Source organism: Crocuta crocuta, unplaced genomic scaffold, assembly GCF_008692635.1.
Source record: "Crocuta crocuta isolate KB4526 unplaced genomic scaffold, BGI_CrCroc_1.0 scaffold138, whole genome shotgun sequence".
In the NCBI taxonomy this organism is placed as follows: Eukaryota; Metazoa; Chordata; class Mammalia; order Carnivora; family Hyaenidae; genus Crocuta; species Crocuta crocuta.
Genome location: NW_027532585.1, coordinates 1761942 through 1783456, shown reverse-complemented (window position 1 = coordinate 1783456; position 21515 = coordinate 1761942). Strand labels below are relative to the sequence as shown.

At 47.2% G+C, this 21515-nt stretch overlaps 1 protein-coding gene across 4 annotated transcripts in view; it reads left to right on the top strand.

Annotated features, from left to right (window-relative positions):
- Positions 1-21515, top strand: part of PLPP4 (phospholipid phosphatase 4) — a 120158-nt gene that overhangs the window by 35532 nt on the left and 63111 nt on the right. For 2 of the 4 annotated variants that reach the window (XM_077779486.1, XM_077779485.1), the window contains exons 2-5: positions 4018-4126; positions 13354-13444; positions 18143-18206; positions 19786-19910. In XM_077779486.1, coding sequence (XP_077635612.1) covers positions 4018-4126; positions 13354-13444; positions 18143-18206; positions 19786-19910 — 389 coding nt within the window. The remainder of the gene's footprint in view (positions 1-4017; positions 4127-13353; positions 13445-18142; positions 18207-19785; positions 19911-21515) is intronic. The other 2 variants (XM_077779487.1, XM_077779488.1) reach the window with 1 other exon arrangement.

Genomic DNA, 21515 nt, shown 5'->3' with positions numbered 1-21515 from the left:
GGGGGGGCGGGGGGTGGTAGATATGAAGTCTCAGAGGGGTTAAGTGACTTTTCTCAAGCCACCCAGCTGGCAAACGCCAAAGTAGGCATTTGAACCAAGCTTCATGGTCTGGTTAGGTTCATATTTCAGTACAATCTTGTGTTATTTTTGGTTGTGGGAGAAGCAGGTAGAAATCTGTGTCTACTATGTGACTAGATTATTAACCTGTTTTGAAAAAGGTACACCATCAAGGTATGTGATATGATTAAAGGTCATTGACAAATCTGTGGAGCCTTTTAGAAGACGATGCGGGAGATTCTAGGGCTTTTGAGAACTCGGCTTTGAGTTAGAAGAGGCCCAAGGAACAGAGGCCTCACTGTTCTTTGCTCGTGTGATGTCAAGATGGGCCATTCTTCTGGGCTCCTAACTCTGAATGTTGTTGCGTTCAGCATGTGGACAGTGATAGATCCATACTCTGTAACATTCCCAGGGGCTTAGGATCCTCACAAGCAGCTCTAGATTAGAGGCCCTCTCATGGGTCCAACTGCTGGAACATTCTAACCCAACATCTGAAAGCAGAGGGGACTGGCGATCCATGTAGACAGCCCTGGTACCTGTAACTGAAGACCGTGACATCTCATTCTCCAGTCAGTTGGCACTTACAGCCCCTTGACTGTAATCTCCGCAAGAGTGGGGACCACACGTGTTTAATTCACCGGGGTTCATAGGGTGGTACCTGGCACATCGCAGGCACTCAGTATGTGTTTGTTGAATGAATAAACAGGAGGCAAAGGTGATGATGGCCACTGTCTGTCCCCTACTGCGCTGCTTCCTACGTAAGCAGATACTGTAGGCTGCTTAAAAGTCAGACTTAGCTATGAAAACAGGACTGGCCATGAAGAGACAAGAAATAGAAACAAAGAGGGAGAGTATGGATAGGAACCCAGCCTAAGGAGGATTTATGCATAAATTAAAAAGAGAATTGCTCAGGGGCGCCTGGGTGGCTTAGTCGGTTAAGCGTCCGACTTTCACTTAGGTCATGGTCTCGCGGTTCGTGGGTTCGAGCCCCGCGTCGGGCTCTGTGCTGACTGCCAGCTCGGAGCCTGGAGCCTGTTTCAGTCTGTGGCTCCCTCTCTCTCTGACCCTCCCCTGCTCACGCTGTCTCTCTCTCTCTCCTAGAAATAAATAAAAAAACATTAAAAAATAAAAAAATAAAAAAAAATAAAAAGAGAATTGCTCAGCATAAAGTTAGAATAATGTCTTTGAATTTCCACTGTGTATGTTTTCCAAGTGCTTCAAGCTGCACCATCAGAAAACTCAGGGAGAAAACAGTAACACTCTTCCTCGTTTGCCGGGAAGAAATGAGTATACAGTTAGATTAAGATAGGTGTCTGCTTTAAGCAGCAAAGAAATTGAAGAAGCAAATCTTGGCTCCAGATCCAAGAGCAGGTTACCTGGCTCTGGGCAGGTTCAGTTTTCAGAAAAGCAAAGCTTGGTTGCCTTTACTAGTAACTCCATGCTTTCTGAATCAAAATGTTTTGATCGACTTCCATGACAGCAGCGATGCTAGAGGTGATTTTAGGGGCTCTGCAGTGTATGCTTGGGTTACACCCGGGTGAGAGCCCCCAACTCCATGGTCATGGAGAGGCCCGCTCACCCCCCCTCACTTCCCCTTCTGTCTTTCCCGCCTTGCAGGGGATGCTCCCTGGGCCTTCACAAAGGCAGCAGCACCAAAATTTAATAGCAGTCTTTTGTTTTCATTGTATTTATGTTGACATTTGCCAGCTGTAGATGGAGGGAACGCTGACTTTATAATTAAGCAGTGACATGAAGTTTCTTCTAAGCTTTTAGTTTATCAAGTCTCAAGGAAGCTCATGGTATGGGAGGAAGGGGGATAAGGCAAAACTGGCTAACTTGGTTCCTTTTTTTTTCAATGTTTATTTATTTTGAGAGAGAGCAAGCAGGGGAGGGAGAGAGAGAAAGAGAGAGAGAGAGAGAAGAGAGAGAATGAATCCCAAGTAGGCTCCACACAGTTAGTATGGAGCCTGGATGCAGGGCTCACACCTATGAATCATGAGATCATGACCTGAGGCAAAACCGAGAGTCAGGTGCTTAACCAGCTGAGCCGCCCAGGTGCCCCTTGGTTCTTAAATGGCCAAAACTGGGAAGCACTCATGCTTTCCACCCCCAAGAGCCTGTGTGTCCAACGTTAGTGCTCACATGGTCCCCTGGGGCTCTTGCTGAAAATGAAGACTGATTCAGTGGATCTGGGCGAGGCCCTGAGACTCTGCCTTGTTAATAAGCCCTCCCTGTGGTGCCAGTGCCCTGGCCCCTTGCAAATCAACGTTTGATCGACGTGGGTGTGAGCGGCGTGGGTACCACTGGGAAGCTTGCTGGAGATGTTAGCTATCCGGCCCCCCGACTGGATCCCGGCCACATTAATGTTTGGGAAGCACTGATCTAGTGCCACTGGGGAGTCCCAGGGCCTAGTGAGCCCTGATGAACAGGTAATTGGAGACTGTGCTTGACATCCTCAGCGGAAGCTGGGTCTCCATTTCCTGGCTTCCAAACCACCTACAGAGAGCTCATGGAAGGGGCTTGCCAGGCCTGAGATGCCCTTTCTTAGAAACACGCTGTGTTGTCTGCAGACCTGCCCATTCCCCCTCATGCCCACCTCTGCCCCTGTTTGGTGAGACCCATGTTGTCCGTGTAGCTGCCTTGCCGTCTGGATTCTCAGGGGCAGACCCTGGTGGCTGGAGTGTGGCTGGAGAAGGGACATCTATCTCTCTAGGCTCTGCTGCTCCCAGAGAATATAATTTGCTTGATAGATGTATTCTGGCTGCAGCTCCTCGGGGCGGGGTGTGGAATTGTGCAAATGGCTGATTAGAGGCTTTAAAAAAATAGCCATGATGGTAAGTAACATGTGGGGGACAAATGAGGTGAGGAGGGACGGTGCCGGCTGCGTGGGGAAGACATGGGGATCAAGGTTCTAGGGTCTCGAAGGTGGGGCTGTGGGCCCATTACATCGGTGACAGCCCATGGGTGGCCGATTGCTATTTTAAAGCCACATCTGTCGTCATACCGGCTTTTCTCTGATGGGACCTTGTCACATCCCTGCCAAGAGGTGGAGTCCAGACCCCTTTCTGGATCTGTGCTTGACTTTCAGACTCCTGTGCAACCCTGAGACTAGGTCAGGAAAGACAGTCCGCCTCTGCCTGGCTCTGTTGAGCCCCCCCTCCGCCATCCATCCTGAACTGAGTTCACCAGGTGGAGAACTGGGCCTGCAGGCTCTGGAGGTGGCCTGATGGCTGCGAGCTGCCGAAGCACACCCCCGCCCCTCAGGCTCTGCCCTGCCCCGTTGCTCTCCGTCTTTCTCTTGTTCCAGCCGCCGGGATGTGTGGGCTCCCAGGGTGTGGGAGGGTTTGGGAGGCTGACAACGTGAGGAGGTGGAAGCTGCCTGGTTTCTTGGCAGCAGCCCCAGGATGCACCTCACCCCCCTTTCCCTCCCCGCCTGCCTTCCTGTCTGCTTTCCTCCTGCCCAACCTCCTGTCTTCCCGCACATGCTTTTCTTGCTCACTCTGCCCCCTACTGGTGGCGACGTGTCAGCACGCCGTCGGGGGTAAGGGAGGGGAGGGAAGAAGGCGAGGTTTTTTTCTCCTGATGCTGCCAGCGGCTCCTCTACCTCTGCTCCTCATCCAGCCCACTTCCTCCCCAGAGCGCTGCTGACCTGGCCTCGCGCCACTCCGAGCCCCCATCCTGCCCTTCAGCTTTTGGTTCGCTTTGGAGCCCTGACTTCCTAGGGTCTTTACAACTATTCTTTTATGCTCAGAATTGGTCCTTGCCGGCAGAAAGTCATCCAGTGTCTACAGTGTCTCGATAATTCTTTCCATCCACTTTACCCTCAACAGGGCAACCTGTTATCCCCTTCTCGGCCCCCAGGGGCTGGCTTCCGCGTGGAGGGTGTGCAGGAGTGGCCTTCTCGGGAAGTACAGGCAACAGGTGTTGTCCAACAAACATCTTTCTTTGTTTTGCTTTCAGATTTACAGAGTTTTTGGACCCATTTCAGAGAGTCATCCAGCCAGAAGAGATCTGGCTCTACAAAAATCCCTTGGTGCAGTCCGACAACATCCCGACCCGCCTCATGTTCGTAAGTACCGCGATTTCATGGCTGATGTCACCAGTCTCCCAAGTATGAACCGAATGGGTTTCCATTTACGCTTTTCCAACCCCTGCTGAAGACAGCCCGCAGTCTCAAGGAAAGAGGAAGTGAGCAGCCCGTCGCATTAAAACTCAATTCCAGATCATGGCGGGCGCTGCTTGGCCACGTGGGAACTAGTAATTGCCTGGCACCTTGGAAAGAGAAGGGGCTGGCTTAGGTGAACTGTGCCGAGTTGTTTCCAAATAATTCCAGTAAAATAAGAACAGAAACGGATTTTCCTGCTCCATCTCCTTCTGGAATAAACCTGTTTTGCCAGCCTCAGGCCCCATAGATAGCTGTCAACCACTCCTCTGGCTCTAGCAGGCCGGTTGACTACTGATGAGATACATTGTCTGACTCAATCTCTGGGTAGTGTTTTGTGCCTTTCTGCTTCTAGAATAAATGGGTTAGCATCCAAATAGCTGGTGGATATAGTGGGATTGTTTTTACCTCTTCACCCTGCCCCGTGGCTATTGAAGCCTTTTGCGTTTCACTTCCTATGTGCCAGGTACTTTGCTGAGAATTTAGGAAAGGATTATCTCATTTAATCCCACCCAGCATTCTGGTGAGAAAGACGTCAGTATTGTTCACCTTTGCAGGTGCAGAATTACATTCTAGAGAAAGGAAGGAGCTTGCTCAAATCCACACGGCAAGTGAGTGGTAGAGCCAGGGTTGAGATCCAAGCAGCCAGCTCTGAGCCCAGTCTCAGCCCTGAGGCTGCCACGTAGGTTGGGAGCCCAGTGTCCCGGACTCCTTGACGATGCGAATGGCCTCCTGGGGAATTGCCTTCAGTCCTTTCTGCAGCAGAGGGAATAGTTAAGCTCTTTCTTGTTACGGAACAGTAATGCAACTTCTGGTTGAGAAGCCTTCTAGCTTGAGGGCTATTCCTGCTGACCAGCCATTGTGTCTTGTGCCTCTGGAAACTTAAATGGTTGTTCTAAAGATTTCACAGGGCACATGAAACACATTTTTACATTTTGAAAGAAATCCCTCTGATTTTTATGAAAGAAATCTTGTTAATTCGTGATGAGGCACAGAAAGATCTCTGTGTCTGCAAACGTCCCGAAATGCCAGGAACATTACAGGAGCCTTGAAGTATTATTTTATGTGCCTTTTAATAACTGCTTTTCCACTGGAAACTAAACTGGATTTTTGTAAATTTCGGGGGAATTGAAGAGTTCAGGCATTACCTAACGCTTAAGTACTAAAATTAGACTTTTTCCATTTCTGCTCTAACTCAGATCTTCTATGAGTGCTAGAAATAAAGGAACTAGTGTGTGTCTGCTAGTTTATGCCATGATTTTGAAAGGGAAAGCTCCTACTTCTCGCTTATCCCCATTCTTCAAAGATTTCACAGCTTTACGTGCTGTAAGACAATTTGGAGATAAATGCTCATATGGGATATTGTGAGAAATTTGTGACTGTGTCCTAGATTTATGAACAACGGATTGTTTTGAAGTCGAGATACAGATGCCACAAATATCCCGGCTGCAGACACAAATGGGAGGGGGTACATTTGCATGTTGGCAGCAGTGGATAGGAGGGAGTAAAGGAGTTATTCAGTGCTGTGAGTCTCAGAGAATAGAAGTGTATTCAACCTCAGATCCCGATTCCTACCCTCGAATCTCCTAAGGAGATAAGTTCAACCTTTTATCTTGTTAATAGTAGTTGATGCATTTCATTCATTTGGTCACAAAATTTGATATGGCTTCTTTTAATATTTTCATAGTTTATTTATTTTTGAGACAGAGACAGAGCATGAATGGGGAGGGGCAGAGAGAGAGGGAGACACAGAATCTGAAACAGGCTCCAGGTTCTGAGCTGTCAGCACAGAGCCCGACGTGGGGTTTGAACTAATGAACCTCGAGATCATGACCTGAGCCGAAGTCGAACGCTTAACTGACTGAGCCACCCAGGCGCCCCTAGATGCGGATTCTATAATAACACGGGGAAAGCAGTAGACACATCTCTAGTACATATAACACGAAGTGGAAATGTATTTTATCACCACAGAAATCAGATTTTTTTCTCCTGGATTTTATTAAGAGTTTAATATAAAATATCATTTATTTGCTTTGATCCATTAAAACCTTCGGGTGTTTATGGAAGACTAATAAAATCTATATTTTCAATGTTTTTTAAAACAAACTTGATTTCTTTAGAAAATTCAAGTTTTATTGTTTAATACATTTAAAAAAATCCTGGGCTCTTTTACTTATGGTTGGAATGTTTTTTGTTTTGTTTTTTGGGTTGTTTTTGTTTTTTGAGAGAGAGAGTGCGCACGCATGTGCACGTGTGTGAGTGGAGGAGGAGCAGAGAGAGAGACAGAGAGAGAGTCTCAAGCAGGATTCATGCCCAGCATGGAGCCTGATGGGGCTCAATCTCGTGAACCGTAGGATCATGACCTAAACCAAAGTCGAGAGTTGGTTAGACACTTAACTGACTGAGCCACCCAGGTGCCTCTTGGTTGGAATGTTTGCATCTAAAGACAAACTTTTCAGCTTCCTAACCACAGTGTTGCTTAAAGACAGCTGGTAATAACCCACATCTTTGAAGACCCGCTTTTTGCTGTTGGAAGACCTAGTTTGTGTTGTTTTTGGCTTTTTCTTTGTTTCTGTCTTAATAGTTGTGTCTTTGTACATTCAAGGAACGCTTCCAGCCTGCTGTGGGTAAGAAAAACCATAGGTGCTTCAGATGATGGGAAGTCAGATCAGACCTGGGGGGGTATAACCTGCATATAGGGGTCCTGCGGGCTTCTGGTGGAGAGGGTACTCTAAAGAGAAATAGAATCTAGAAAGGGCTAGAGGCTTGGGTAAACTTGCGGGGAGCTTCATTATCACCATCGTCATCACCATCATCACCGTCATCATCATCATCATTATCATTATCTGCATCACCATTACCATCATCAGTCATCATCATCATCATCATCATGGCAGTAACAACAACGAGCAACATCTCGCGAATACAGGCGTTGTGTCCTCCACTCGACAGTGGCATCTCAGATAACCCCTCTCCCAACCTGTTGAGGTCATCACTTTTGTAATCCCATAACTTCGATGGAGAAAATGAAACCTCAGTGAGATTTAGCAACTTGTCCAAGGTTATCCAGCCACCAGTTGCTAGACCCGGATTTGAATGCCAACAGCCATAGGCTAGACCCTCAGGGACCCATTCAGCTGTGATGCCTCCTTCGGGGCTCAGGTGACGTGGCAAGGTGGTGAGAAGCCGATCGCACGCAGAAGAGCTGGTGTGTAAAAAGGCACAGACGCAAGAAAGCATGGGCCACGTGGGCCCAGTGAACAGGAGTATGTTTGCAGTATTTGTGTGGTGAAGGAGGCAGAGGAAGGCAGGGAAAGAAGCCGACCATGGATGGCTTCAGGTTAGTTAAGTTTTCCTTAATTTAACCGACAGTTACATGCCTGATTTAAGCATGGTGTTGGGTGATGGAGGTACAAATCTGGACAAGATATGGTTTCCTGTGTCAGGGGGACACAGGCATGAACATCGGTTGGATGGGCACAGGAAAGCTCTTGATAGGAAAGCTCAGGTAGTGAGTTGATGGAATGGTTGATGTTCTCCAGTTGCTTTACTTGGCTTAAAAAAAAACAAAACAAAACAAAGAACAACCTACCCAAGACCTGTTCTTTGCCCTTGTTCTTTTTGCCCTGGCCACAATGAGTCCAGAAGATTTACTTCCGTGAAATATTACGGATATGGTGTTGATGCAATACCAGGATTTCCTATTCTAGTATAGGATACTTCTAAGGAAGACAAAGCCAATTTTGGAGGGAGGAGGGAAGGAAAAGAGACAAAGCTGTTCGTGATAGACAGTTTAATTTTTAGCCTCTTTGGAAAAGTCTTAGACAGCTCTTTTCTCTGTGATGGGCTGTAATTGTTTACCCACAGCAAGGCCCTTTCCAGGTGTCTGCACTGCATGTCCTGGCTTGTCTCTATAAGCACTTTTCAGCACACCTGTCAAGTGCCAGAAATTAAGGCACTTCAGGCCGCTGTTTGTCTGAGATGAATGAACTGCAGTGACAAGCTCTTCTCCGGTTAACATCCTAACATCAGGGTTTGAGCCCTTTGGTTGTTAAAAGTTCTCGGTATGCTTGTGCCCCTCCCACCTGAGACACACTGGCCCTGCTTTGTCATTTTCCAGAAGCATCCTGGCAGCACTGAGTCTTGCATCAGCACCGCAGGTGACCCACCTTCTGGTGCAGCAGTGGCTGGGAACTGATGGTACTTCCTGTGTTCGTTTCATTCGTGGACGCACAAGGCAGGCCCCCCGTGGAGACGCCAGTTGCTGGTTGCGTAGGGAATGGCAGGTGGCCTCGATGGATTATGCTCTTCCCTGTTCCTGACCTCCTCCCTGCACTGCTCAGACCTATACTCAGGGCACAGGGGGCTGGGGCTTCAGACCACTGTATTCCCAATAGTCTGGTCACAGGATCCTGGTACTCCTTCGCTGGTTTGGGTCATTTGTTAACACTTTCCCTGGGAAATAATGACATCATAGCATCCGGTGGCTGCTGGCTGCTAACTCTGCTGGACTCTCTGGGTCGGCCTTTGCTGTATGTTCCAGAATGGATTGCCTCTGATCACCTTTCTACCTATGTGACTTGGGAGAATCACCTGCCCTCCTAGCACCTCAGTTTCTTTATCTGTATAAAGGGCCTTTCATAACACTTCTCTCCCCCTCCTACGGTGCTAAGAGCATCAAATGGGGTGATAGACTAACAGTGCTTTGTTTAGTGTGTGGTACAGAAGACACATTCAGTAACTGCTGATGAACTTAAATCCCAGGAACAGTATTTATTATGTGTAGTATTATTGTACCCATCTTATAGATGAGAAAACTGAGATCCAAAGGTGAAGAGGTTGAGTGACTTGCTCATGGTCACAGAGCTGGTAAGTGTCAGAGCTGGGGCTTGAACCCAGCTCTCCTTAATCTGAGTCTATTCCATACATTTCCCTCTGCAGAGCTCCGGCTTCTCTGCTGTGTAATAGCATCAGGCCAAACCAGCCATGAACCAGATCCTGCCTAATGATGGATATATATGACCTTGATATTTGGGATCTGTGCACTACAATTAATTAGTAGCTTACAAACCATTCTTTAATGGAAGAATGACCTCAGCCTCAGTTTCCCCACCTGTAGGATGAGGCATTTGGGCTAAGGTGATCACTACGATTCAAGACTCCAGCCCAGGCAGCATAGAAGCCCGGTTGAGGTGACCCAGCCCACCAGGTGCATGCCTTTGAGAGTTCCCTTCTTTCTCTGTCTTGTTAGTTGTGCAAGGAGGTTCCCCCTATCTCCCCGCCCTCGGGAGAGTAGTTAGAAGATTAGACAAATGTGAGGAAAGTGCCTCACACATGGTAGGTGCTTAATCTGTGACAGCTGTCCCTAATATTTCTGTGACTTGCCCATGTTCTTGGACATAAGCCCCCTTACTTCCCCCTCCAGCTCCAGAGAAAAGGCATGTGCCCTGTTTTATTAGTGCTTCTTACTTCTCAGGTGAGAACCGCTATAACTCCATGCTTGAAATCCCAGAGCTGGATATAAACAGCCTGGGTACAAATTTCCACTTTACCGCTCAGTCACTGTGTGACTTTCAGCAGGTTGCTTAACCTCTCTGTGCCTTAGTTTCCCGTCCATAAAGTAAACGTGTTGATGTGTTAATTTGCACGAAATGCCTAGAACAGACCATGGTCCTTATTAAGGTTTCAGAACGTGTTAGTGCTGGTTGTCTAACTTAGGTCTGTCTCCTGAGCAGCCCTGTTCTTATAACTCGTGAGAGAAACTCAAAGATGGAGAGGGTTCAGTCTGTTCCCTGCCTCCTGCTGTGGTGACTGGCTGGCATTCCCTGTTCTGCTCTCTCGGGTCCCTTTTAATAAGCACTACCATTCACTGTCTCTCCACTGGGCTCATTCCCAGGATTTAAAAAAAATTTTTTTTAAGCCATGGAAAAGTTAACCTAAGGGAAAACAGTAGTGGGGGAGATTTTGCCTGCCTCTTCTGGTCCTGCGTCTCCACAGCTGTTTGGGAGTGGAAGTAATCACTCCCCACCTTCCCGTCTGTGTGTCCATCTTCATCCCCGTGGGCTCAGGCAGTAGAACGGCGGCCTTTAAAGGCTTTTGCAGGAACGGCGGAAGGGGTGTGCCCTGGGTTAGTTTCAGTCGGGTTTGCTGGGTGAGGGGGGTGGGGTGCCCGTTCTTGTTTCACTTCTCTTACTCAATTCAGAGGTGCTTTCGCCCAGAAGGAAGTTGTTTTCCTAACGTGTTGGGCTTCTGGGGCTAGTCTCTTAATTCCACCTTTTAGTTGGGAAATCTTTGTAAAAAGAGGGACAGATGATACATGTAAATATGTCTCTATCTATGCTGACTGTGCTGTCTGAGGATATGGCAGAATGTTTCCAGGAGGAAGAAATGGGACCGGAGCCCAAGGGTCATTAGGATGAGGAGGGGAGAGAAAGGTGGCTACCCCGTCATGCGCAGACATTTCTGCGGCCGCCTGGGTGATGGGTGCTGTGGTTCTTTCTCTGATGCATTCCCTCATGTGAAGCTCATGAGCTGGGGAGGCCTGGCCCTTCCTGAGTGACTAGCAGAGGCCCAGGAAGCAGTTTCTCGGTGGTTCTAGAAAATAGACCAATGTGCATCTACCTAGGAAGGTTGTAGAAGGGGTGAAATTAGGTGCAGTCTGGTTGGACCATGGCGGGGGGTGGGTGTTGGAAGCAGGGGACCTGGGGCAGGAAGCGGTGCTCAGGGAGACCCCCTTGGCCATCGGGCCGCAAGCCTGGAGCCACTGGGTCTTCCTAATGCTTCTCCAGTTCCTGCTCATGGGCCTGGAGCTGTCGGTTTCCCCTGTGGTGTCCCTGTCTCTCCTTGGTTGGTACATTCCTGCTCGGACCTTCCCGTACGCAGCCTCTGAGGAAGGCACAGCCTTGCCAACTCATATCTTTTCTGGGGTTTCATGTTGGTCTTACCTTAGAGTGTGCCATCCGGGTTTGCCTGGTCATGTTTTTCTCAGCCCTGCGTTGTTCCCATATTTAAGGTTTGACTATCAGTGGGGTCACTGTTGAGTGAGCTGCTTTTCCTTATTTGGGAGTGTGTGGCCTGCTCTGCACATCTGATGTGAGAGGAAACGGAGCTAAGGACGTCTTGGACCTTGACCACAACTTTGGACTTCAGTAAGCAGGGACCTCCATCATCACTCTTGAAACACTAAATGTGTGAGTCAAAACTCTGAGCCAGTGTTGCTCAGTCACCCGCCTCACTATTGTTTGAGACACTTGGCACAAAACGTAGATTCCCCAGACATGTCTTGAAAGGATACTTGAGGGACTCAGCATTGTAATGAACCTGACTGTTATTCAAGTGTGAGAGCCGCCCAGGCACCCCTGGGAACTTCCACAAGTGTTGCTGGAATATTAGCGCACAAGCGAGTATTGCCTTTTCCAGTCGCCCTTGGGGAAATCTTCTGCTTCTCTGTTTTAGTTCTGAATCTCCTCTCATACAGCTGCCCTTAGACCTGCGCCACATTCTTCCGAATACCTTCCACGCTGACAGGACTTGCTGATTTGGTATTCAAACAGCTAAGTCATTCAGGACCGCAGCTGATAAGGAGGTTCATCAAGCTGGTTACTGCCATTGTAGTGGGAAAGAAACCAGCCAGCGAGGGGAGGGGTTCTCTCATGTCTCATGAGCTACCTCTGAAGACAGTTCCCAGAGAGGAGACCCCAGGATGTGCCGAGCTCTTGCAATCTGGTGGTAGTAAGTGTGTAGAGCACCTCCAGTCATTTTGAAAGACTGTGTTCATTTGGGTGAATTATTTTTAATTTTTTTAATGTTTTATTTATTTCTGAGACAGAGAGATACACAGCATGAGCAGGGGAGGATCAGAGAGAGAGGGAGATACAGAATCTGAAACAGGCTCCAGGCTCTGAGCTAGCTGTCAGCACAGAGCCCGATGTGGGGCTCGAACCCACGAACCGTGAGATCATGACCTGAGCCAAAGTCGGATGTTTAATCGACTGAGCCGCCCAGGTGCCCTGAGGTGAACTGTTTTTATAAAGGAAAAGTGTCTTCTAGCCAAGCCTATCCCAACCGTAAAGCCCCTTTCCAAAAAAAAAAAAAAGAAAAAAAAGAAAAAAATGGCATTGCATTAGAGTACAGGCGGAGATTTCCAAAGGTGTGAACACTGTTGGCCAATAGTCACCATACTCCACCCTTCCCACCACTGTCTGTTAGGCTAGTTGTGAATGTTTGAGATAATTAGTCCCTTCTGATTTTGTCATCCTGAGATGTTATCGTCAATAAGGAAGTAACTTAAATACTGTTTTCTTGGTTGTTGGAATGTTGAAAACAATTCACTTGTTGTAGAATGCTGAATAAAGTGTAGATATGACAGGCAGAAAACCTGGTCTCCAAAGCCTGGGCTTGTGACTCACCAGCTGTATGTCCTTGGGCACATCATTTAGTCCCCACGCCTGGCAAAGATAGTCCCAGAGTCATCAAGAGAATTTAAGAGCCACCGGTACCTGATGCTACCCACAAACACAGCTCCTGCCTCATAGAGTTCTGTAATGAATGTCGTTTGCATCTGAATCCCAGCAGCTTGATTCATTAAACACTTACTGCACTTTTGTGTGCTTTGGGCCAACGGAGGGGAGGAGATGGAAGAAAGGAAGAGAGATGGCAAGCAAAAGGATTAAACTCCGCTTTGCGGAGGAAAGGAAACTCAACAGAAGAACACCAAAGAAAATGAGTGGATTGACTCTAAACAAGTCCCACGTGCTTGCGTGTTACCAGAGAGCTGGGGATGGGAAGCCCAGGGTTATTTCACCCTTCTGCAGGGGAGGGTGTCAGGGGGCTCCTGGCAGAGATGAGTCATCATGATTATAGGCTATACATTTCTGTTTAAAAAGCCACCACTTTAAACATGGCTCCTAGCAATTAGAAATCAATTATAATCCACAGTAAGACCTCCAATTTCTTTTTTAAATCTTCAGAGTCTCTAAGTATAGATTTAAATCCTCCTTCTTTGTTTGAGGTCAGGAGTTCAGTAACATCATTCAACTAGTGAGTCTAAATGAAACTAACTTGAACTAATTATCAGTCAGCCCTCTGATAGCAAACTGCTGTCCTCATAAGGGATTATTTGTTATTTTTTCCAGGCAATTTCTTTCCTCACACCCCTGGCTGTTATTTGTGTGGTGAAAATTATCCGGCGAACAGACAAGACTGAAATTAAGGAAGCCTTCTTAGGTAGAGTATTCGCAGTTCTTGCTCTAGGGGATGGGGCTGAACTTAATTAGATCAATAGATTTAAAAAAAAAAAACCTCTGTTGCACCCAGCTGATTTTTCTCTTGGTTATATTAAGCTTGGGATAAACAAGAGAAGGTAAAGTTTTAGCCCTAAGAAGAGCCCATGCACAGATGATAAGCACCTCACTTTCAGCGGCAGCCATGCTGCTGTCCATTGTGCTGAATGTGAATGTCTGTGTAGACATCCCAGACCTGTGCTGTGTCTGCCCAGGAGCTGGGGAGCTCTTAGTGATAAGGCAAAGATAATCTGAAACTGTCACCATTGACTGCCCAATCCCACATTTGTGGCTAATAAATTACAGGCAGTTCAGAAATTGGGCACAGATTTCTTGACCAATCACCATTGGCTAGAGGCACAAATGGGCAAAGGCAGATGTAAAATATAATAGAAATCAAAAGTAAATCCTATAACTCATCTTTGTGGGGACATTTTTGCAGTGAAGCAATTTTTATTGTGTAAAGAGTGTCGTAGTCTTTGCCATCAATTATGAGATCGTTGTAACAAATTCTTCTCAAGCTAAGCTGTGTCTGCATGTGATGCAAATTGGACATTTTTAAGATTAAATCCATTTTTATGATGTGCATATTAGCTAAATGACTGAGTAAATGACAGTATCAAGAGAAAGCAAAGGTAATTGGCTTGTTGCGTAACCAAAATAAACTACCCAATAGTCAAGCTTTCAGCTTTTTGATCATTAGGAAAACTGAATTATGTTTCTTTTTTGACACCTCATAAAAGCTATCCAAATTCTTACACAAACTGTGTTTTTTATGTGTTGTATGGATTTTACCATTCAGTGAGATAATATACCTGGAAAAATGAGATACTCCCCCTCTGAGGGTATGTTTCTAAATTACTGGGCTTTGAGGAAATGAAAATGTAGCAAAACATGGTTTTCTCTTTTCTTGGTACGAGAATGAGGGTCAGGGGTAAAATCTTAGGTACACAGAACAGTTAAGGGGCTTCGTCCTCTAAAGTGGGACAGGGAACATTTCTTACATAACCAGGCTTTGCTTAGGCTCTAATTGAACAGAACAGAATCTCTCTCCAATTAGCTCATATAAATTGGAGGTTTAGTTACGGGGCTGTATCAGCAATCTCACAGATAGTCAAGAAAAAGGGGAGAAAGGACAGAGGAGCATGGTGGGGTTTAGAATAGGGGGCTGGGGGTAGAGACATGCTCCTTTCTGTAATGTGCCTTCCCTTCTCAGACATTCTGCCTAATCCACCAATGTGGCCATCGTTTCCGCTGCCCCATACCTTTGCTTTCTATGAGGTTCGAGCTTGCAGCGGTAGGCATTCCCACCCCATACCTGTAGGACTCTCTGTTCCAGTGCCCACCTCCACGTCCCTCTGCATCTACTGGACCAGACTTCCTAGGCAGACCCTCTGGCTCAACTCATTTTTCACACCTGAACACAAAAGTCATGAGTCTCTGGTCAGCCTGTAGGTGCCCTATCTCAGGTCAGGTGTATTCCCAGGCTGCTTATCTGTGGTTTGGGGGATTTGGCGGTCACATAGTCTCAGTCCCCTCAGCTGACCTGGCAGAAAGGTCGGTTTTCCCAAGGGGGGCATAGTGCCCTCCACATGTGGGTGGAAGAGCCAGGGTGGTGTTTGGGTAAATATCCCCGTGGTCCCTGAAACCTCCTACTGCAAATCCTCTCAGTTGACCTGACAGTCCTTTGCCTTAGTTTTTATTCTAGTTGCTCCGCTGGAGCCACGTCCCAAGGTAATATGACTGTGGGTAAGAGCTGTCTTTCATGGTTATGGTTATAATTTACTGCCAGCTTTTGGAGTTGTGTGTTGTTAGGGCAGTAAGTTACTTCTCTAGACCTTTTCATTTTCTGCTAAATCTCCCTTAGAGTGACATTTCAAGACTGCACACCATATCCTGCCTCCTATATGTTAAGAGAGAAGGTGGGGTTATCAGATGTTCTGTTTGCCCTCTACAAATGATAAAGAGCCTCCTGTTGTACACAGGTGTTTTTTTTTTTTTTAATATTCTTTTAGGAAACTTTGGGAGTAGGGGGTGGGGGGAGTGCTCTTTAAAAACCAAGGACAGAAAATCAGGTGTAGTGTTTCCAGTGTTACCTGGAGTTCAGGACTTCCTCAGTGAGAGTGGTTTAGTGTTCAGGTCCCTTCTTTAGCAGACCTGAATCCCAAGTCCTTCCTTTATCTGTATGTCCACAGTGGCCACCATTGTGCATGTGCTGTGGAACAAGATGGGCGAGGCTTGCCCCCATGCAGGGGTTTTGGGGTTTTGGCTTTTAGGGGTTTGGCTGCAGAATAGCCTATTGGTATAACAGAGACCGCTGTTACGGAAATATTTCACTGCTGAATTCTCAAAACACCAAACTAACAGCAAAAGCCCTCTAATCCTCTGGGATGCTTATTAGCAGTAGTGTTCTCAATACAGGCCACTTGCAGGCTAACTCACAGGACACTTTACTTTGAATTTCTTTATCGGACATGGTCTGGTTTGTCTTTGGTTTTGTTTATGTATTCCTCTCGAACCCATAGTGCTGTGGGATGTTGCAAACACAGCCCTAATGAAACAGACCCACTGGGTTCTTGTTAATCTACAGGCATCCCTGATTAGGGCCATTCATTCCCTGCTCAGCCAGCCTCCCCTCTGGTATCGGTGAAAGGTCCCCACACTGGTCCCCTAGGGGTTGTACAGTTCAGATGAAAAAAATCAGTTCCGTTTGCTTCCAGAATGCTGAGATGACTTTCACCCTAAATATCATCACTTGGAAGCCCCGTTGTTTTCTGTCTCCTTCAGGCTTTAGGATCAGAGAGTGAAGTGGCCAGCTGTTGGTGGTTACATCACATCGACACGTTTTCCAGCTCAGCTACTTGAAACTTTTCAAAGAACCTCCCCGTGTTACAATAAGCCCAGCCAGTGCTGAGGTTGGGGACGTGTATGGGGTTATGGATCCATGTAGTGGTCTATGACATTCCCTAAGGGCACTGGGAGATTGGCTAGCGATGCTTGTTTCCAGAGACCTCCTGTGTGCAGAGGCTGGGCTAGGATCAGGATAAGAAGGAGCCCCACCCAGCTGGGAAGACACAGCAGTGACTTGGCCAAACCAGCTCTAGCAGGACAAGGCCCCAGCCCTGCAGGGTGCTCTCACAGCCTGTGGATTGTCACAGCTCTGGGGACAGTACATCCCTGAAGACAGCTCAGAGTATCTTCCCTCCTCTTTGCAAAGGAGACCTCTCAGCAGTGTTCGGAGGTTGCAAGAGAAGAGGGAAGCCAGCATTTCAGAAGGAAGGGTCTGTGTGTGCAGGATGTAATCAGCGGGATCTCTCTGAATTCCCCCGTGCTCAGTTCCAATTTATACCTCCCAGTTGCCTGCTTGGTGTGTTAATGGCGGTGCGGTGCTGTGACTCTTGCTCTGCTCTCCACCCTGGGCGCCCATCCATCCTTTGCTGACATACACAGATATGGCCGGTTGTTGCATGTCTCACACTTAGGTAATTAGTTTCCCTTGACAAAGGTATTCATTTGAACTGGTCCCTCCTATTTTCTCTGCTACCCATGACTTGTTAAACGAAAATAGGTTTTGTATCAATCTCTGTGGCCAGTGTCCCCAGTGACTGCATTGGCCATTCCATAGTACTTTCTGCTTATAGAACACATTTGTCTCCCTTGATGACCATGAATTTCTCTAGGCAGCTCCTTCCTGGAAATGTCCCGCTACTGCTATTTTCTTAACATAAATCTCAGCTACTATTGAACAGTTAATATTTGCCAAAGGGAAACAGTCACTCATATGCTTTATTATTCAACAAAACAATGGAATGGGCTCATCAATAGGTTTTTATTGTTTATGCATGGTATTTGACCTTCCATCATGTTGACTTGCCTTTTGTGTGGTCTTGATAAACATAGGAGAGACCTGTGAGGTCCTTGCAGGGAAAGCTCTCTCCCCTTGGATGATCTGTATTTCAGCCGGCAAAATCCTTCCAAGCTGCTTAGAGAAAGTTTCCATGTTGTATATTTTTAAATAATGTATTCCAGAAGTTCCTGCTGCCTTAGAGGGCAAAAAAGCACCACATGGGCAAACCCTCTCAAAACCCAGTGAGGGGATGGGACTGTTTACCTTGTAACAAAGGGATTTGTTTGATAACGACTGGACAGCTGTGGGCAGGTGAAGAGTCAACAAAGAGATAATCACCAAGTGGGAATGTCCTGCCCCGAAGAAGGATTCCAGCAGATGCTGTGATTAGAATTATGTTTGAGAAGATTGCCAGAAAGAAAGAAAAATGTTAGTGTCTTGCTACACTAAAAGAGATTCTACATGCTGCAGTATTAAATCTGTTCCTATCATGCCAGAACATAATGGATGTGTTCCTTTCCAATGTTAAAAATATTAAAAAGTCAGGGAGGAGAGATACATTTCATGTCATAAGTGCTTGGCATTTGATGAGTCACTCTCCAAAGTCTTGACTTAATTATATTTTACTCTAGCCATGCAGACTTCCCTCTGTTTTCTCAAAGTATTGGTTCATATTTCTATGGTCATAAATTGACTAGTATTATTATGTGACAGTGATGATGATGATGGTGATGATGATGATTGTGATTTGAGAACCAGCTCATTATTTTTCTGTTTGTTGGTTTTGTTTTGTAGCGGTGTCCTTGGCTCTTGCTTTGAATGGAGTCTGCACAAACACTATTAAGTTAATAGTGGGAAGGTAAGTTCCAAAAAGAAACAAAGGGCTTAGACTCTCAAGGTCGTCTGTGGATGGGCATATGGGAAGTGATTCGTCTTCTCCATTTATCTTGCTTCTCTGTTGACTGTTCTAGAAGTGAGCTAGTCTCCATAGAGATGAACTCAAAAGACCTGAATTTGAGGCTTCATGTCAGCCTTGACTAGCTGTTGGCCTTGGACAACTCCCCTCTTAGACCCTCAGCATTTACTAATTATCTACCTATTTGGGGCGGGGTTGCTGGCCAGGTAGCAAGGGTGGATATACATTGGGTCATGCATGACCTGGGGCTGCACTGTTCTTCCAACTTTCTGTTTAGAGTTGCTGCGAGGCCCCAGTGAAATGCTGGTTCCCAGGCCTTGTCTGCTCTAAGGTTCTGGTTCAATAGGTGAACAACTAAACTACACTTGGAGAAACACTAGCCAAGTAGGGAAGATGGAGTATGCCAGCAGCTCTGGTATTTTATTGAGACTGATTACTGATAGGTTATAGATATTGATAGACTATTTTTGGGCCTAGATCCAAGAGCTGGGAAGACCAAGGAGTCAGTGTGATTCAGTTTGTGCAGAACAGAGCCCTTGTGTTTGTAGCTCTAGCAAAAGCTTGCCCCTGGCTGGCGTTCAGCAAATATTAGTTGAGTTAATGGGAAGTGATTGGCCATCACCCATCTGTGTGAGAGTCCTCACCTGAGGAACACAGACAACATGGGGTGAAGTGTGTCAGTACAAGAATCCAGTTGCTGGGGCTCAAGCTTGCTTTTGCCTCTTACTGGTTGTATGTGACCTTGGGCAGGAGTGTAATCATTCTAAACCTTCATTTTTGCACCTGTAAGATGAAGGAAGTCCTGGGGTTGGCATAAGAATCACGTGACATGATTCTCATGCAGTGCTCAACACTGTGCATGGTCCCCACTAAGGGCTCAGTAAATGCTAGCTATGTCTGCAGCAGGTGGCTCGACCTCAGGTGGCCAGCTGCCGCCCACTTCCTGTGAGGTCCTCCTCCCTTGACCTGGGCCTGGATGGCCGTGAGCTCTGCATCATGGAGCTGAGTTCTCAGGTCCTCCCTCTCAGTGAGGCCAGGTGAGGCCTGCTATTTGATGAGGGGTGATTGGCCATCCAAATTCAAGACATAGGGACATGAGGAGCCTGGAGTCTGGGGTTCTGGAAACAACCTCTGAATGGGAGCTGTCGACGGAGGCAGGCACTACCTTCTAGTTCTCCGACACTGTGCTTAGCTGCCTCCTATCTAGTCATTTCCTCTAAGCCTCACGACCTCACCGTTGCGTGGGTATTGATCTCCCCCTTTTACATATGTGGAAACTGAGGCTGGGAGAGGCTGTGTGGCCTCCCCAAGGTCAGAAAACCAGTAAGCGGCCAAGTGGGAGTTCCAACTCAGAGCTTGAGGCCTGAGCTTCTCCCCAGACTGCCACGTCTGGCGTGGTTCGCAGGGGGCTCCCGTGTTGGTGGCAGGAGGAGCTGGGGGCAGCGGGAGTGGGGGGGTCAGCTTGGGGTTCATTTGCAACGGCAGCATTTTATATTGAAAATGTCCATGGTGTCTTTTGTAGACCTCGCCCCGATTTCTTTTACCGCTGCTTTCCAGATGGAGTGATGAACTCGGAAATGCACTGCACAGGGGACCCCGATCTGGTGTCTGAGGGCCGCAAAAGCTTCCCCAGCATCCATTCCTCCTGTAAGTTCACAGTGGCTGGGACTCGCTTGAGTTCTGGGCTGTGATTCCTGACCACTCACCTTGGGAGTTTCGGTTGAAGGAACGTGCCGGGACATGAATGCTGTGCACGGTTCATTTTTCTTCCCTGTAGACTTAGAAACAAGAATTTTCCAGGAAGTAAGAAGCCTGTGGATGAGGGTCTTGAGTTTACAAGACAGTGTATGTGTTGCTTTTGTGAGGTCAGCGGAGTGTGACATGTGACACTTCACACTTTGGCAGTACGACTCAGGAGCCCGAAGGCTCAAGGGAATTCACCACATTCCCTGGGGACCTTCGGCTTTGCAGCTATGTGTTCTCTCCAGCTTACTCTTTCTGTGATGGTATTGTTTGTGTCCCAATATATAGCACGTACACACACATGTACAAATACACACACACACCAACTTATAGTCTGGTTATAGATATGCAATCTGGACCAGCCTTAATGCCAACACGAAATAATACGAGTCAGGTGCAGGGGGTATAGTGAAGAGAGCACTATAGACATTTGAGGTCTTTGAAGTGTGACAAATCCTGGTTCGGTCAGGGATTAGCTTTGTGACTTACCCTCCCCTGCCTCGGTTCCTGCTGCGAAAGTGTGGAAGATGATGCTTCGTGATTGGGCGGAGCGAAGGGTAAAATAAGTAATGACGATCGCTGACATTTCTGGAGCAGCTGCCATGACAAAACGTGTGGGTGCGTGATCTTATTGAATCCACCCAACGTATGTGCGAAGTGCGTAGTACGTGTGTTGTCAGCGGTTCTTACCCATATGACTCTTTGTAGCTAGAGCTGAGGTTCCAGAGTATCTGGGCCCATTCCAGCAATGTTTATAGAATGACTGAATGCCAGGCACTGCGCCGGGTGTGGGGGACACAAAGATAAACAAGACACAGCGCGTGTCCTGGGGAGTCCAGAGGCAGTGGCATGCCTAGGCTGATGATCCTAGGGTTGCTGGAGACGCACCGTGGCCACAGGTGACCACTTGAGAAAGGCCACCTTTGTGACCCAAAGTCCTCAATTCCTTATGGGTCTGATGTTATTTGCCTTTGGCAGGCCTGTTACCTTAATCTTTCCTGTTTTTTCTAAGTACTTAGGACTAAGTACTTCCTCTGATAGTGGCTGAATCAAGGAGTAAGTATCCTGAGGCGCTTGCGGACATTTTGCTCAGCGGGCTTAGAGACAGCCCTGTCAACAAGATTTTGGGGTGCCAGAGACTCTAAGTGATTTACTGTTAACCTGTACAGTCCCCCCCCCCAACCAATGGGGTCAAGTTATCCCCATTTTACGCATAAGGAAAGTGAAGCTCAGACTCAGTAACTTGTTCAAGGGCCCTTAGCTGACCTTCATGCCAGCCTCTGACTCTACAGTGTCTCAGCGTTTGGTGTTTAAATACAATGAAGATGTGTGGATATATGTATATATGTTTTTATTTATTTTTTTATTGGGCGTAAATGAGCGACAGAGAGACAGAGAGGGAGGGAGAGAGAGAAGTGGGGCTCACCCAAAGTGGGGCTTGAGCTCACCCAGTGGGGAACTCGAACTCAAGAACCGTGAGATGATGACCTGAGCCGAAGTCAGATGCTT